This window comes from Camelus ferus, chromosome 14 (genome assembly GCF_009834535.1).
Source record: "Camelus ferus isolate YT-003-E chromosome 14, BCGSAC_Cfer_1.0, whole genome shotgun sequence".
Classification (NCBI taxonomy): domain Eukaryota; kingdom Metazoa; phylum Chordata; class Mammalia; order Artiodactyla; family Camelidae; genus Camelus; species Camelus ferus.
The window spans coordinates 15,019,705-15,036,341 of NC_045709.1; the positions used below are offsets into that span (position 1 = coordinate 15,019,705).

A 16,637-nucleotide genomic window follows, 5' to 3' on the forward strand; every position below is an offset into this window, starting at 1 on the left:
AAACCTGTAATTTATTTGCTTTTCTCTAGATCATATAAATTATAAAGAAGAAATGTTCAGATATAGTATATTTGACACTTTATAATAATAGTTGTTTGTTGCCCATCGACCAGGCCCCCTTTCTTCAGGAAACAGGAATCCAAGGTTCCTCTGGCCAACTCTCAGCTTCTTGTCTGATCATGACTGTATTTACAACTCTAACCTTGGAAAATAACTGGCTTGTCTCCAATTAATAATACCCCGTCCCTCGTAAGCTGCACTAATGACATATGAGGAGACAATTTCTGGGATTGCTGGGAAAGAAAAGTTTCTTTGTCTTTCATGAGAGCTACTTGGGGAGATGCTCTCTTTCTCTGGATGGAATGATGTGAGTTCTGAAACTTGCAGCTATTTCGCTCCTAAAAAGGGAGTGCATGGAGCCATCCAGCAGAGGGTGAGTATGAAGCCCACAGTAAGGAAGGCAGAGTAGAATGGAAAGAGTGGAAAGAATCAGGTGTTTGGTGGCATTATCTGCATTACTGGAAAAATCTGGCTGAAAACTAAGCCTTCCTCTGAATTTTTCACTTATAAGAACCAATAATATTGATTTATTATTCAAGCCAATTGTTTAAGCTGGGCTGTCTAAAACATTCATTTAAAAGTCATGATAGAACACAGAATTTCATAAAGCCAATGTAATGCAGGGGTATAAAGAAAGAAAATAAATTATTAATTTTTTTAGGATTGCTCATTTCATAGGTTCTTAATTTTTTATGCAGTAAAGAATATAAAAAATTTGGGGCTCCAAATGTTGTTTACTGAAACAAATTCTAGAATTATTCATTGCTAGAAATTGTTACCTGGGTCCCAATCTCTGTTTAGGAACAACTTCTCTTGTTGTTAGAGATCGTCTAGAATGTTTCTGGTTAATTATATCATTCAAATATTCTAAAGGTTCCTTGAGCTTTTGAAGAATGAACAAACTCTCCATTAAAATTTTAATTTGTAGTACTGATTACAACTACAAGAATTTCATGTACTTCTCAGTGGCCATCTCTTCACTACAACAATAGTGTGTTATTAGCAGTTTTCCCTTCCAATTATATTATTATACTTCAAATGTCATTTTCCCATTAGGCATATAAAATGATATATTTTCACACATTAAAATCTTGTTTATTAATGATTTTTATACAGCATAGTCTTGGGTTTCTAGCCCATTTGTAAGAAGTTCCTATTAAGAAATTCAATGAAGCATAGAAACAATGCAAGGGTAATTTATTAACATATCAAGAGGCTTTAATTTGCTACCATTTTCCTATCATGTTAGCCTGATAGAATATAAAGAACAAATTGCTAAAGCATGGAACATAGTAGAATTGGAAGAAAGAGCTATCTTTTAAGAACTATGAGTTCAAATGTTCACAACAGGAAGGACTCTGCTTGCAAAAGTACAGTCAGTGTTCACGCTGCCTAATTTATTTGGGCTGTCAGTTTATCTCTTCTGTTTATCTAACACTAAATAAACTTAGGAGAGCACATGTGGGTCACAAAGGGAAAAGTTCTGCCAAAAAGAATACAGATTAAATAGATCAGCTTTAAAAATTTGAAGAACGTTTACATATTCTAGTTAACTTAGAAACAATGACTTCCTCATTTATCTCATCTTTTCCACATGGATAAACTAAAAATCTATAATTACTAGATAATATTTTCCCGTATACCTTCTATAACCCATATTAGTCATAATGGAAGGCATGTTTTCTTTGGGAAAGTGTCTCAGGAACATTTGAGTCCAAATGTCTTCACGTACTTAAGCTTGCAATTTCCAATCTGCTACAGTCCCCACGTACCTATTGTCGTAATGCTGGCCTCACAGATTTCTGGTAACTGAGTTTTCATCTCAGCTCTAGAAGGGACTCTACCCAGGTGGCTGAGACCCTATTTTAGTAACTGCCGTCCCCTCTCCCACCTAGTACAATGCTTGACATACGCATAGTGAGTGTGTGGTAACTAGTCGTTGACTGAATGAAGGACTGAATGAACACATGAGTGGAGGAAGGAAAGGAACTCTGGTCTATAAACTTCCTTTTACCAAGATATCTCAGTTGATTTCAAAGGAAAAGGATCTTCTTTCCAGTTTAAAAAATAATCCAAAATAGCCATATTAGTAATCAGTTTATGATATTTTAACACTCTTTTTTCTGCCACATGAGAATTTACACCATACATTGTTATTGTATATATGTTTTACAATGTCTAATACACAATGACCATTCAATTAATGTTGAATAGAACATATGTAGATAAGCTTTTGTTAAAGAACTAGTTTAACAGTTTTCACCCTCATTTTAATAAGTTAGTTTGGTTTTGCTTCACACCCAAAGATTCCACCTCAGCCTTAGCAAGTCATGTCAGAAATGCATGTCACTCAAACATTCAAATTCCAGTAAGGATGTAGCAGCATATATTTATCATCATTATTTGAAAGACAATTCGAAGTCTACAGCATACAGCACTGATTCACTGCATTACCTCTACATACACGTATTAACTAGTGCTGATGCCCCAGGCATTCTGCTAAGTTCTTCATACTTAGTAACTCGTCAAATTCTCACTACAATCCTATTATTACTGTCCTCGTTATATAGGCAAGGAAACTGGGCAAAGTGAAATAAATAGTGGTTTAAGGCCCTGTTAACAGTGGTCTAAGGCAGGATTAGGATCTGAATTCAGGCAGTCTAGCTCCAGAGTTCCCGTTCCTAACCACTGGTTGTTGCCTCTCATGAAGTTCTCTAATATAGTACGTTCTTAATTTTGCAGAGAGCGCTTTTATCATTCAGATAATCTGTAACCAGATTTCCTTCCAGAGGGAGGGCCTTGTGAATTACTGTGCTTCTACCTCCCTGAGCTTAAATACTTACTCGCACATAGTAAATGGTTAAAGAGTTTTGTTCAGTTCAATTGTACTGCAAATAATTACTATATTTGCAATCATATTGAAATTCAATTGCTAGCATTATTTTTTACCAGCTGTGTGACTCTCAGTAAGATGTTGGCTAATTGATCTCTTAGGTCTCTTGAATACCTATAATATCATATGCTAAAATTAGCAATGAGCTAGCAAGTTTGATAAGGAAGTCACATAAAATATAAGAACCAGAGAGTGAATGACAGATAAGAATATGCAAAAATTAGTACACAGGCTCCAGAAACAAGCTAAGAAATATCCCATGTGTAACCAAGCTAATATATCCACGATGTGCTCCTATGTTGCAAGTACTGCGTTACATTCTTTAATTGCACATGTCATTTGCTCTTTACAACTGTATGAGGTTGGAGAGTATTATTATTCTCATATTATAAATGGGGAAACTGAGGCTAAGAGAAACTGGCTTCTGGTCACACAGCTAGTGAAGAGTGGCATAGAGAACTTCAACTTAGGTAGAACTAGTTTTCAAAGGCAGGAAAAAGGCAAGAGAAGGTGTGCTGAGTTAAAAATCATCTATGAGATTAATTTTAAGTTGGTTTCACTGCATGCTTCCCTTCCTTGCAGGACTTGCGCTCCCCTGTCTGTGAGCTCCTCAACCCACCGCGTTCCAAAACCAAATGTATATACACCTGCCCACGTGCCTTTTCTCCTGCTGTGGAATGCTAAGCCAGCTAACCAACTATGATAGAAAAAGGAACAAAATGTGAAAGGGCTGAGGCTTCATATGGCTCAAGTATTACATACTTCAGGGCCTGGCTCTGACATTGGCTGAGGCTACAGAGCAGCTCTGGGGGCTTTGTTCCTAATTCTTCACTGAGTTTCAAAGAGTTTAGTATCCCACTTAAACTTCCTCTCAACAAATGAGGTGAACTAACCAAAAATCTGCTTTCTATTCTTATCACCCATTATGTATTTTTTTCTTGCCATTTTTGGGCCAAATCTTCTCTCATCTTAGCAGACCCTTGATAAATTATTGTGGCCTACTTTCTTTGCAGTATTAAGCTCCCCTACAGTGGTGTGTGTGTGTGTGTGTCTGTGTGTGTGTGTGTCTGTGTGTGTGTGTATGTGTGTGTTATGGTCAAGATAAAATGTCAGATGACCTAAGAAGTACATGGCAGAAATTATTCGCCATCATATTTATACTAATTTCAGGTTTCTTGCCTTGACTTTTAAAACCTAGGATATCAGAGCAACCTCTCCCTATATCTGCTTTTTCTCAACTATCCATTACATTTTACCTATATTGGTGCTAACTTATCTTCTTGCAGCTTGATTCTTATGCTAAGAATTGACAAAATTTAGATGCTGACTACAAAAATCGAAGACATCCAGGTTTACTTTCTTATAAACATTCATTGACTGTATATACTCTGGTAGAAATGCTTTTAGAATATAGTCTTTAACGAAGAAAATTGACTTCTATGTATTTAAAAGTTACCTTTGATAGATCCCTGAAGTTTCCTGGAAGAGTCAAATCCAATTCTTCCGATTCATAGTTTGTTAATACCCATGGAAACACGGGGTATTGGTTTAGATCATTATACGTCCGTCCTAGTAAAGAAAAAGAAATGAAAATCTGTGTACTAACTGCTTGTGAAAACAGTCCTACTCTTACAACAGATAAGGCAATGATTGCATTTCAGAGGAAAAGTAACTCCTTTGTTTATTGAAGTATGTCTCTTTGATCAAAAGCACTCTCATAACAATGTGTTTCAAGTGAATTCACTCAATAAAAATGAAGATGTGAGTAAATTAATTTTTTATGATATAAGCTTGTGGTAGAGATTGCTAGCTGTTTGTCATAGTCAGTTTCTCCCCATCCTGAGCTGGACCACACTTCTCAGTCTTAATTCTACACTACAGAATGTGAGCAGAGATGACATCCGCCCCTGCAGGCTTGGGCCCCTGCAACTTGCCACACGGGTGCTCCAGGCTCCAGCTCCCTTTTGCTGAGGATGCTATCGTCACCCTGGAAGCCACGCCTTGCAGGCCAGTGTCCCTGAGAGCGATGATGGAGGAGACTCCCCTGCTGGCCCGAACGCCTGCAGACTATGTGATGGTGTTCTACTATGGTAAGTACGTATCTAGAAGTTACACTGCCAGTATACAGACTACAATATTGTGCTTCTAATAAGAATCAATGCAGAGAATGTTCAAGTTACCAGAAGCCAGCATGAAAAAGCATGGATGCAGACGTCAGGCACATTTCTTCCACACCCTCAAGTTCATGAATTTTCCTTTTGTATCATGTTGTTTCAGTTTACTGGAGAGCTGCTGGATCTTAGGTTGACTTTTTTTTTTTTTTTCTGTTTTTTGTTTGTTTTGATAGAATGTTTAAGCTTTATGGGTGGGATACTGAAGGCCATGGGACTGTCAAAAGCTTAGAGAGAGCACAGCACAGACTCACCCTGATAAACTGATACTGAAATAACACATGGTCAGATGAAATTAACAGGGACACTATTAAAGAAACGGGGTCCAAAGGTCCAAAGAAAACTTTCTTTGGACAAGATTATTTTTATAAAAATGTGTTATGATCTGATCATAGGACTTTCTAAACTTCTATTCAAATCCATGCAAATAGCTGTTTCTCTGATACTCAGTGATGTGGATTTCATCCTGGGGGCCTTGCTGTGCAGACCGTGTTAGCAGAGCAGTAGCATAGATATGCCTACGTTATCTCGTCCGTCACCAACAACTGACATTAAAAGATACCTATGCTTGTAGCAATTGGTAAATGTGACTGTGAAACAGAAAAAAAACCAACCATAATATGAGGAAGGCCTAAATCTGATATTACAAACATCAAATCAAATTAATTAATTCGTTGAGTAAACATTTTATTGGTTGACTATTTTATCTGTTTCTTATAGGAATCTGCATTTTACAACAAAATTACATAGTTTTAAATGCATAAACTAATGTAGGTATGTATTATATATGTAGGCAACTGATAGAACGCAGAATATTGCTTCCACTTTGCATTTCCCGGAATGAGGTGAGAGAGCAGGGTTAGTGTTTGCTCTTTGTTCTCTCGACACAGCACTGCTGCAGACGTGTTACAGCCGATACACAGCACCGTTTCCTTGCCTGCCTCTCCACTCGTCTGTAAACTCAAGAATGGAGGGTCTGGGCTTAAAACAAACAACTCTGTGTATTGCCACATTCTCTTTGCCCAATAGATGTTTGTTGAAGGAATGAACACATGTGTGAACATACATACTACATATGTGATAAAAGTGGGATAAAATGAGCCAAATTTTAAAAGATGAACAAACAATGGCCAAATAAAGAAGGAAAATTGCAGGATAGTCTCTTTGGAGGATGAGGACCAGGCAAAGGCACAGAAGTGCGTATGAGAGAGCACGGCGTTGTCAATGAGCACAGTAAACCACTGGAAGGAAACATCTGCAGCTCCACAGCTCAGCCAATGACTGCACCTGCTTCATGTTTGTAAGTCTATTGTGAAGAATCATAGTGATGAGAATAAACAAGAATTTGGGACCTTTTAATTAAAGTCTTTCATATATGAAAATATTCTGCTAAAGCAGTATCATTGTAAAATATACGGTGTAAAATTCTAAAATTGAAAATTTATTACTGAGGGTTCATGTTTATGTTAATCTAGGACACCTGATTACTCTCAGCACATACACAGAGCGTCTAGGTTGGCTATGTAAAGCTATTTCTGGGATTCTAAGTAGGTCCATGGCATATTCTGTGCTCTGCCATTTTCTGGGTTACCATTCTACTTAAAAAATTAATAGATTTTAATGATATATGTGTATTTTCTAGAGAATAACTTGATGTTATTTATATAACATTTATATTACTTCTATAAATCAATTAATAGCTGAAAATTAGATACCATAATTGCTTTTAAAATTTCTGTAGTTTTAACACTTGTATAGTAAAGAAAAGCTGTCAAAATAAAATCAATAAAAAATTAGTTTACATTAATTCAGTACTTAAATGTGTAAGTACAAACAACGTAAAAATAGAGACCATACTGGAAGATACCAGCCTTTTACTGGACGTCATTTTCTAGTATAAGAAAAGATATAATGCTATTTTCAGGAAACTATAAAGAAAAGAAGGCATCATCCTTAAAACACACAAACAAATTGATTGATGCCAACAGTCACAGCTCATGGCAATTAATCTGTCCCACATTTTTTGTAATTCATTTTTAGTAATCTTTGGAAAGTTCTTTAAAAATAAATGCTTAGGAAAATTTAGTTAGTTTTAAATTACTAAAACTTTATAGCATATTTTAATTCTAATAAATACAATAAACTATATAAATAGATGTTCTGACATAGTTACATTAAAACCCTTTCTAAACAAAAATTTCCACATAAAAGCTTTGCAACATGGACAGTTATAAATGTTTTTGATTTGAATTAAAAATTCACAATGTACTTAAAAATCACGTGGATGAAAAAGAGTAAGTAGTGGTACTCTGGGATTTTGCATTTATTAAGTTTCAGCCATGAATTAGCATTATTACTTTAATTATTTTACTGAACACCTCTGTGAACTGAAAAAAAAAAATCCTGCTGTTTACTAACTTACCTACTAACAAAAAAGTGAAATATTTCCAAAGTAATACCTGTTAGGTTCTGGCACATGGAGGTACTTATTTATCAATTTTTAAATTTAGGATAATTGAAATTTAGTAAATAATCTTGTGCTGTAATTGGTAGGGTTTCTTCCTTTTCCAGCAGTAGTAAGTGCAGAATTCTTTTTACTTACTGTACTTTAAGGATTTATCTTAGAAGATGAATATTAAATATTGCAAGCCTGTGACACTAATCTACTCAAACAATAAAAGTGAAGCACAGTAAATGAGATCTCAGAAACACCAGATATGTTTCTTTATTTAAAAAAAAAACCTTTTTAATTAAACCATCCAATTTAATGTTTTTATATGGCACTTTAGTTTTGAAGGTAAAGTGATCTAGAGACAGCTGACAAAGAAATTATAACTGCAATTCCTTGGTGAAAATGTTAATGACAGCAAAATATTGTTTAATTAGACGATTGCAGCATCTGGATTAACACTCTTTAAGAGCGATGTTCCTGTGCTTGTCTGCTTCTTCTCACTTTACAGACATTTTGTCATCTCTAGGTCATTAGGAAAGAATTTTTAATGATTTTTCTAGAAGCAAGCAGTTCAAGTTACATCTAATTAGATGACAATAATAAGCCCAACACATGCAGTAGCTAAATATATACATAATTAACCAGGGAGGGCTTGTACATCACAGAGTAAAAAAGTGGAAAATGCTAAACAGGAGAAAAAGGTTGGCGTTGGGGAAGTTGTACTGAATTTATTAGCTGACCATATGAAAAACAACTCAAAAATCTTAAAAAAAAAAAAAAAGCCCCCAAACCCAACAGGATCATTTACATGAAGCTAGTAAGCAATCACTCTATTTTTTTTTAAATACTAGAATGTCAGATTTTAATATCTTGTTCATAGTATTATTTAACAAAGTATAAAATGAGGCAGAAGTTGTATCTTTTGGAACACAATGAACAGAAACTAGGTCAATCTGGGAATCAGAGGTTGAACCCATATATCTAAATCAAACTCTAAGCACCATTAAAAGTCTTCCAAAACTTAGTGTTCTTTAAAAATTAAAGATCAATTGTTTCAGAATAGTTAAATAAATTACATCACAGTCCTAAGCCGACTTTCATGCAGTTTTAAAGGTCATGTTTTCAAAGAATATTTAATGGGATGAAAAAAAGTAGAATGTGAACCTGTATATGTAACAGATTCCCAAAGACTGCCACACATAGGAAAAAAACAAAACAAAACAGAAAAATCACCAAAGTGTTAACTGTGATATTTATGGCTAGAATTACAAGTGATTGGGTTTTTAAATTATACTTTTCTATGTTTCTAATTTTCTATCACGAGTATTTATTGAATTTATAAATACAACAAAATAAAGGCCATGAAAATATTTGTTGGCCTTTAGGTGTCTTTTAAAAACAGTATGTTTTCTGAGTATTTGACAAGCTTCTTTTACTACGTAAAGTATCTTTACAAAACTTACATACGTATAGGAAAATGTGTCTATTTCTATGTAATTATGTATATATACATGTGTCACATGAGGGTCTAAAACTCTACATACTGCATTAATTCTAGGACATTGCTGCTGTGTGCTTTATGGAGAGTCTTACTTTTAAAAGCATTTTGAAAGGAGGAAAAGACAAATTGGCCAAGGATGAGAGACCTCAGAGGAAGAAATGCATCACAAAATGTACTTCGAATTTCATGTAAAGTGTAAGAGAAATACTGAATATCTTTGCAGAAAATGTGAATTTATTAGGTCACATTGACCTATATTTTTAAAAACATGAAGCCAGAAAGGGTTGTTTCATCTTCTCAATCAGACTGCATTTTGCAACTCTTCTTTTTAATCCAGGAAATTTAAATTTAAATTTAAATATAGCAATTCTAGTCAACTCACATAATAGACCACAAAATCATGCAAACACAGAGCATAAATATTAAATCAGTTCAATCTGATGGGTATTTATAGTGCAAAACTTTGACCTCATAATCCCAATGGAGAGAAGAAGACATAAAATGCTAAGGACACATTACTATAAGTGCCAACACGTGTGGCACATACAGTGCTGTGGAAGATGTGAATCCTATGGGACATTAACACAATTATGTTAAGGTATGTCTTTTAAAGAATATAGGTACAGGGCAGTGGTTCTCAAAGTGTGGATCTTGGACCAGTAGCATCAGCATCACCTGGTGACTTGTTAGAAATACAAATGCTTGAGCCCCACTCTAAACCTACTGAATCAGAACCTCTGGGGTGGGGCTCAATGCTCTGTTTCAGCAAGCCCTCCAGGTGATTCTGAGAACTACTCTATCCTGGAGTTGGGTTGGTGGCTGAGTTGCTCATGTTGTGGCTGGTGGTGTTCTCTAGGAGCTGCCACCATCAGGAGAAAGCCCTCTCACTCAAGGCCCTTTCCTTCCCAGGAGTCTGCATCCAGTGACCGCAAAGTGGAGGTAACGAGGCCGGGTGCCCTTGCTGCAAGGGCAAGACATCTCTGAAAGGTCATCTCAGCTCTCGCCTCCCTGTAAGATCTGCTGAGGTCTCTGCTGCACCTGCTTTGAGGTTCAGTTTTTCCTTCTGCCAAGTTCTACTTTCTTTACTCCCCCACAGATGTTGATCCCAAGGACACTCTCCAATAAACTTCTTGCAAGAAAGTCTCTGTCTCAGAGTCTTGCTTCTCTGGATCTGAGATCTCGCTGAAAACAGTACCAGCTTGTACATTAGAGATGATAATTCTAGACCCAGATCTAATGGTAGAATATCCCTGTGTACAAAAGTCATAACCATAATAAAAATGAAAACAATTGTCTAAAAATCATTAATTGTTTAGGTCTTAAAGCAGTTGATAGATTAAGGCTGGTGACTGGAGGTGAAACTGAATGTCACTGTGAATATCCAGAGGCAGTATGCTATTGTAGTTGAGTGAAAGTCTATGGCCAAACTACCTACATTAGCATCCTGACTTCTTCACGTACTAGCTCTGTGGCTTGGGCAAGTTATTTACTTCTCCGTACTTCATTTGCCCATTGGTGAAATGAGAATAAGAACTTTTGGGTTATTGTTAGGATTAAATGAGTAAATATGCATAAAACACTTAGAACCATGTTTGCAACATTCGGAAACTGCTCGGTAAGCATTATTATTTACCATTTGTTCTCAATGTTGATATTGACATAAAAGAAATGTTTCACAAAGAAATAATAAAACTAGGCAAAAATAATAAAAATATTATTTTTCCCTGAACCTTGATATTAAGAAAAATTAAAGAAATTTCCAGCTTACATGTTGCCTATAAGAAGCCTATGAAAATACTATGAGAAGCTTTTCCTGTAAATGTAATGCCTTCTGGATCTATGGCTTCAAATAGCTTTGTATATTTTCCTACTATAATAATTGTAACTTTTTACTGGAATTGCTGGTGTACGTACGTCTGTTTTCCTGACTATACTATGATCTCTTCCAAGGCAGAAACCATACTTTGCTTTCTTCTGAAGTGTCAGTGCCAAATAGAGTGTGTGGCACATAGCAGAAGCGTTCAGTAACATTTTATTAAAACGAGGAACAAGTCAATTTCATATCTAGAGTCCTGTAATGCTCTCCTGAAAGCTCTCCCCAGCTTTAGGAGATCTAGTTTCTGATTCATGCCATCCATAGTTATCAGTTTAATTTTCCTAAAACTCCATACTGCATTCTCTTCTACTATAAAACACTGATTCCTAGATTCAGGTTCTTTACAGTCTGGTTCTTACCTACAACTCCAATGTTATCTCCTATTATTCTCTGCTGTAGCCAAGATATGACACTCATGTCCACTGAATGCGTAACACATATCCAACTGGCAGAAATTTGTAAGGCTCTGTTCTTTTTTTGTCTCCCCCAAAACATTCTTAAAATTCTTCCACCCTGCTTAGCTCTTGTCGCATTCACTATTTATAGCACTCATTCAGCACTTACCATCAGCTGTCTCAAAATGCTCTTATGTATATTTCATTTACTCATCCAGTTGTAAGTGCTCTGAGTTTCGAGTGTCTATTTATACTTCTCTTCATCCCACTGTCTACAGTAGACAGACTTTAATATTTAGTTAGAGTCATTGCAAAGAAAATACCCAATAAATTCTTTTAAAAAACTCCCAGTTGTCTGTACATTCTTTGTGACACCATATAAAACAGACCTCAATTATTCAAAAAAAGATAGAAAGACACTCAAATTCTCCTTACAATCTGCATGCTCTGGCTCAGAAACCCGAAGATTATCCCAATCAGAAAAACAGCTGTATCTATATCGCTTAGGGACAGCTTTTAGGGATCACAGTGCTATCTCTATCCAGGCTGCAATCTTTCTAGAGCTAGACAGAGAAACAAACTCCCAGAAAGTAACAGGCATGAAGTGGGTGGTGGTTACAGGTGGAACTGAACCACACTGTGGGAAATGTATCTGACAGGAGTAAAATGCAGAGAAGAGATGAAGACCAGTAGAGGGGAAGTTATAGCTCACTGGCAGAGCATGTGCTTAGCATGCACAAGATCCTGGGTTCAATCCTCAGTACCTCCATTATATAAATAAAAAATAAACCTAATAGCCCCCCCAAGACAAATAAACAAAAAGAGTCCTTTAATACAATAAACCAGATAACGTTCCATCCAGAGGACAGAATCCCATCGTAGAACAGAAGAACCTTTCAGTAAGCATACCAGCTTGACTGGAAACAGAGTGAGATCACCCTGTCCTTCAGTTTTAATTCCAAAAGCTCCAAACAGGGAGCACAGTCAAGGGAAAAAAAAATCACGCTTATGTACGACATATGGTAGACAATGACTCGATAGATCTTTCAAGGACAATAGGAGAACCTAACTACAGGAAACATGAAAGAATACTGCAGAAGAATGTAAAGAGAACACTACCCTGAAAAATCAGGTAAAGATCCACGTAGTTGAAAATAACATACTGCATTAACGAGAAGAAAATTTTAATAGAGTTGAAATCCTTCCTAAGATGTAAAAATATGTGGGCTTCAAAAAATAAGTGTTTAATAATAATATGGATTCTGGTATTAAGTTATATTGATGAAGATAAGCAATAAATGAGAAGTAAATTGAGTTAATGTTCTTATTTTGCATAGGAGTGATTAAAAATGTTGATTCATTTTTGAGTTCAAAAGTAAGAGAAATATATTTTAGAAGGTTAAAAAAATTTAAACATATTAATTCTCGAAGAAAATTAATAACAAAATATCCTATGTTCTGAATTCTAAAATAGTGGGCAAAATTTTATTTACATGCCTGAAGAAAGACAAAACAATATGAAAAGCAAGAAAATATTAAAAGCAATGGTATAAGAGAAGATTATATAAGACCAAACAGATTAGTTATTAAAACAGATGCAAACATATCAAACATGGCTATTGAAAGATTTAAAGTCCAAGACAGAGTTAAAACCTGCAATTCCACCTATGCCCTAGGACATAAAGTTGGCAGATCTGGGATTCTATCCCCTTCACCTTGGCAATGAAGCTTATGCTACATCATGCTGTTTACATAAATATGCTAAGGAAATTAGGTTCTTTACATTTCAGATGTTTAAGTTCATTCTATCTTTATATGTAAGTAATGTGTTAATTAAATAGCATAACACATTTCTTTTATCTTCAAGGAAGTAAGCAGGTCTCTTTAAGATATGTACATTGTATATACTGGCATACAAATATATATGAAATATGTCATAAAGGTATCTTGAAGGTATAGTTATATAGTGGAGATACGTGTATGAAATACAGAATAACATTTAATATATGTAATAAATAGTTCTTTGGTTGCACTTCTAGTATACTATTAGCAAAGGCATTAAAATTACAATGTGTGTATTAAATAATTAAAATGCAAAACCATTTCAAATAATTTTTTATCCCTTTTTGTTGACAAATCAAGTTCTCTTGTCTATTTAATATATATCTGTATCATTCATATTTAATATATGCCCATAGCATCCATATTCACTTGTATATGATAGATTAAAAAAGACGAATATTACACAGTTACCCTTTCAAGCAATGAATCAGACCACAAGGCTCTAAACTCATGGTTCTGAGTATTCATTCATGAAAGAACAATAATCATAGGTAAGCATATATATTTAAGTAATTATTTAAATTCATCTGATTGCAAAAATTTTGGTGGAGCCTGGTTTACAGAAGTAAATTCTTTGTAATTCAACATAAATTAGGGCTTTGGAGCTTAATTCAGGACAAAAGAAAGAGCTACTTAAATCTCATAGACATGTACAGCCACTGACAACCACTGATTTAGCTGAAAAACAAAGCCACTATCTTCTTTTAATTTACAAGCCTGGTACTGCCGAGGCTGATGGCAGTTACTCATCATTTAGAAATGTAATCTGATTTTATATTTTCATTGGAAGATTTTAAGAAAAAAAAAAGATGCTGTAACCCAATCATGCCATAATCCAGGTGACATCTGTACTAGGCAGAATCCTGTTGTTATTCTCCTGTCTAGCTGCTACTGCTGAGAATGACAAAGTAGTGAAATTACATTTTCCCATTATTATTTCCAGACACTCTCTGGCAATGGTTTGTTGATTCTAATAAACCTTCAGACAAAGCTGTCAGCAAAGGAAATGGCAGAAGGAGAGCAAGGAAAAGCCTCTTCAACAATAAATGCATCTAAACCTTGGTACTTACTTGTGTAGTCTCTGATAACAATTTAATGTGAGTACTTCAATATTTATTCTAATGCTGTATTTGAATTCCAAGGAGAACGATGTACTCCATCAAGTCACATTACCAATGATTTTGATGAACAGAAACATATTACCTGATTAGAGAATGAGATGTCTTCTTACCTGCTATAGTGTTAAGAAACATCAGATATTCGAAGTTTGAAATTTCCCTTCTTTGCCAACGCTGAGTCATGTTGGAAGATTTATAAAGCTGTCGAGGAGTGGCCAGTGAGATCCTCCTAGCAATTAAGCAAACCATAACAGACAGTCTCTTTTAACTCATGACTTTTAAAAATTCAGAAATAACTAATATAGTAATTTGATTTTATTCAACTTAAAATAATTCATGGTTTTGATAAATGACAAAATATATTTTAATTGTAGATACTCGTAATATTTGAAAATTCTATTATAGAGAAGATACATTTAGTTACTCAGGGTAAACCACGGTGAAAGCTTCTATTTGGATGATATGGCTTCAAGTGGGTATTTTACAAGTCAACAAGAACAAAAAAGGTGAAACATTACTCAAAATAAGTCAAAGTAGCTTTTAAACAATACAGCAAATCTGCTGCATGCTAAGAAGCTAGGCAGACAGTCAGGCACCAGCATATGAGCATTTGACTTAAATCTTATATGATAATGCTGCCACTGAACTTTTTACATCTGCCCCACACACAGAGTGTGCGCATGTGCACAGCCTCTAACCACACGATACACATCCCTCTTATGAGGTAAAAAACAAACAACTGGGAACTTTGAAAATGTATGAATTGAGAAGAAGGGACCTAGGAATAGCTTAAGGGAGTGAATCAAGAAATTCTGTAAAAATTATGAACTTTTCAAGGTTCAATGTGTTTATCTAAAAAATAATGAAAGCTGACTGTATTTGTCAAAGTATGATAAGGCTAACTGAGTTTCCAAAACCACCACTTAAGACAGAGATTCCCAAACTTTTCAATTTATGCCACCCTTAGGGTCTCAGGAATTTTTTCATGGTGCCCCCAGCCCAAGAGAAATACCTAACAGTCCTGTTTATTAAGTAGTTAGGCCTAAATAGATTAATAAATACTTGAGTCTTAATAACTAAGTAGCTGTTTGAGAATATAATATTCATAAAATGAAAAAAAGTATTTTATTTCATTCTTAAATAACCACGATTGGTGGGAAGGTAGAGCTCAGTGGTAGAACGTGTGCTTAGCATGTGGGAGGTCCTGGGTTCAATCCCCAGTACCTCCATTAAAAAAATTAAAATAAATAAATACACCTAATTACCCCCTCAAATAAATTTTAAAAAGTTTTAAAAAGTGGCTTAAAAATAACAATGATTACTTACTAAAGGAATGTATCGTCCACCTGTTGGGCACTGCATAACTTCTTAAGCCTCAGAATCCTATCTGACATCACCACCTTCATTTCCTGTTCCTCATTAATTTTCATGCAGTGCTTTTATTTTTTTAAATCACCAGCAACTCCCTAAAACTTACTTTCACAGGCTAAGATATCATCAAAAAGAATGCAGTGCTAGCACACATTGAAACTTAGAACCAACCTAAGAGTTTGAGCAGTGTCTGACAGATGCTGCTGTGTTTCCCTAAAAAATATAAACCACCCTGCAGCAGCCCTGAGATGTTTACAGTTATGTCTCAAGGCTCTGCTTCTGCTTGATTTTTCTGTCAAGAAGAATCATCTTCCAAAAATCAAGGAGAGATCAAGTGTGGTTAAAAGTAAAATAATGCTCATAATAGGTAAGGAGTATAGTAAAAGAGCTTCTGGTTGTTTTCAATGAACTCAGGTCCCAACAAGTCCAAGAGTACTGAAGGAAATTACACATGCCATTGAGAAAACTCTATTGGTACTCTCTGAAGAATCATGGTCATTGAGAAATATGCCAGGAGGCAGAAGATTACTTTTAAAAAGGAAAAAGACCTATCAGTGAGTTCTTAATGTCAGTTCCTGGAAAAATTCTTGAATTGATGATTAAAAGATTTGTAAGTACTTAGGAAAGGAAGTAATGATTACTATGAGTCAGCTGAGATTCAATAAGAACAAGTCTTGCAAAACTAACCTCATTTTCTTTTTTTGACAGATTAAATGCATTTTTCTTTTGACCTGTATTTTATATAAGTACCTCATTATCTACAAATGTCTTAATTTAATCTTGTCATTCAACTAACAAACATCCTGAGCATGTGCATACCTGTCAGTGAATTAGCCTTACCCTGTAAGCTTAATAGGAGAACAGATACCTCACAATGCAAGGTAATGCTAGTCGAGCAGCACTTATAAAGCACCTTTGCAATTAGGCGGTGTGCTAGGTGTCGTAGATTAAAAGATAA

At 35.2% G+C, this 16,637-nt stretch overlaps 1 protein-coding gene across 11 annotated transcripts in view; it reads right to left on the reverse strand.

Annotated features, from left to right (window-relative positions):
- The window catches only part of NBEA (neurobeachin), a 536,625-nt gene that overhangs the window by 86,806 nt on the left and 433,182 nt on the right, over positions 1 to 16,637 (reverse strand). For all 11 annotated transcript variants that reach the window (XM_032496317.1, XM_032496318.1, XM_032496310.1 and 8 more), the window contains 2 exons: positions 14,422 to 14,537; positions 4,410 to 4,522 (listed from right to left, as the gene is read on the reverse strand). In XM_032496317.1, coding sequence (XP_032352208.1) covers positions 4,410 to 4,522; positions 14,422 to 14,537 — 229 coding nt within the window. The remainder of the gene's footprint in view (positions 1 to 4,409; positions 4,523 to 14,421; positions 14,538 to 16,637) is intronic.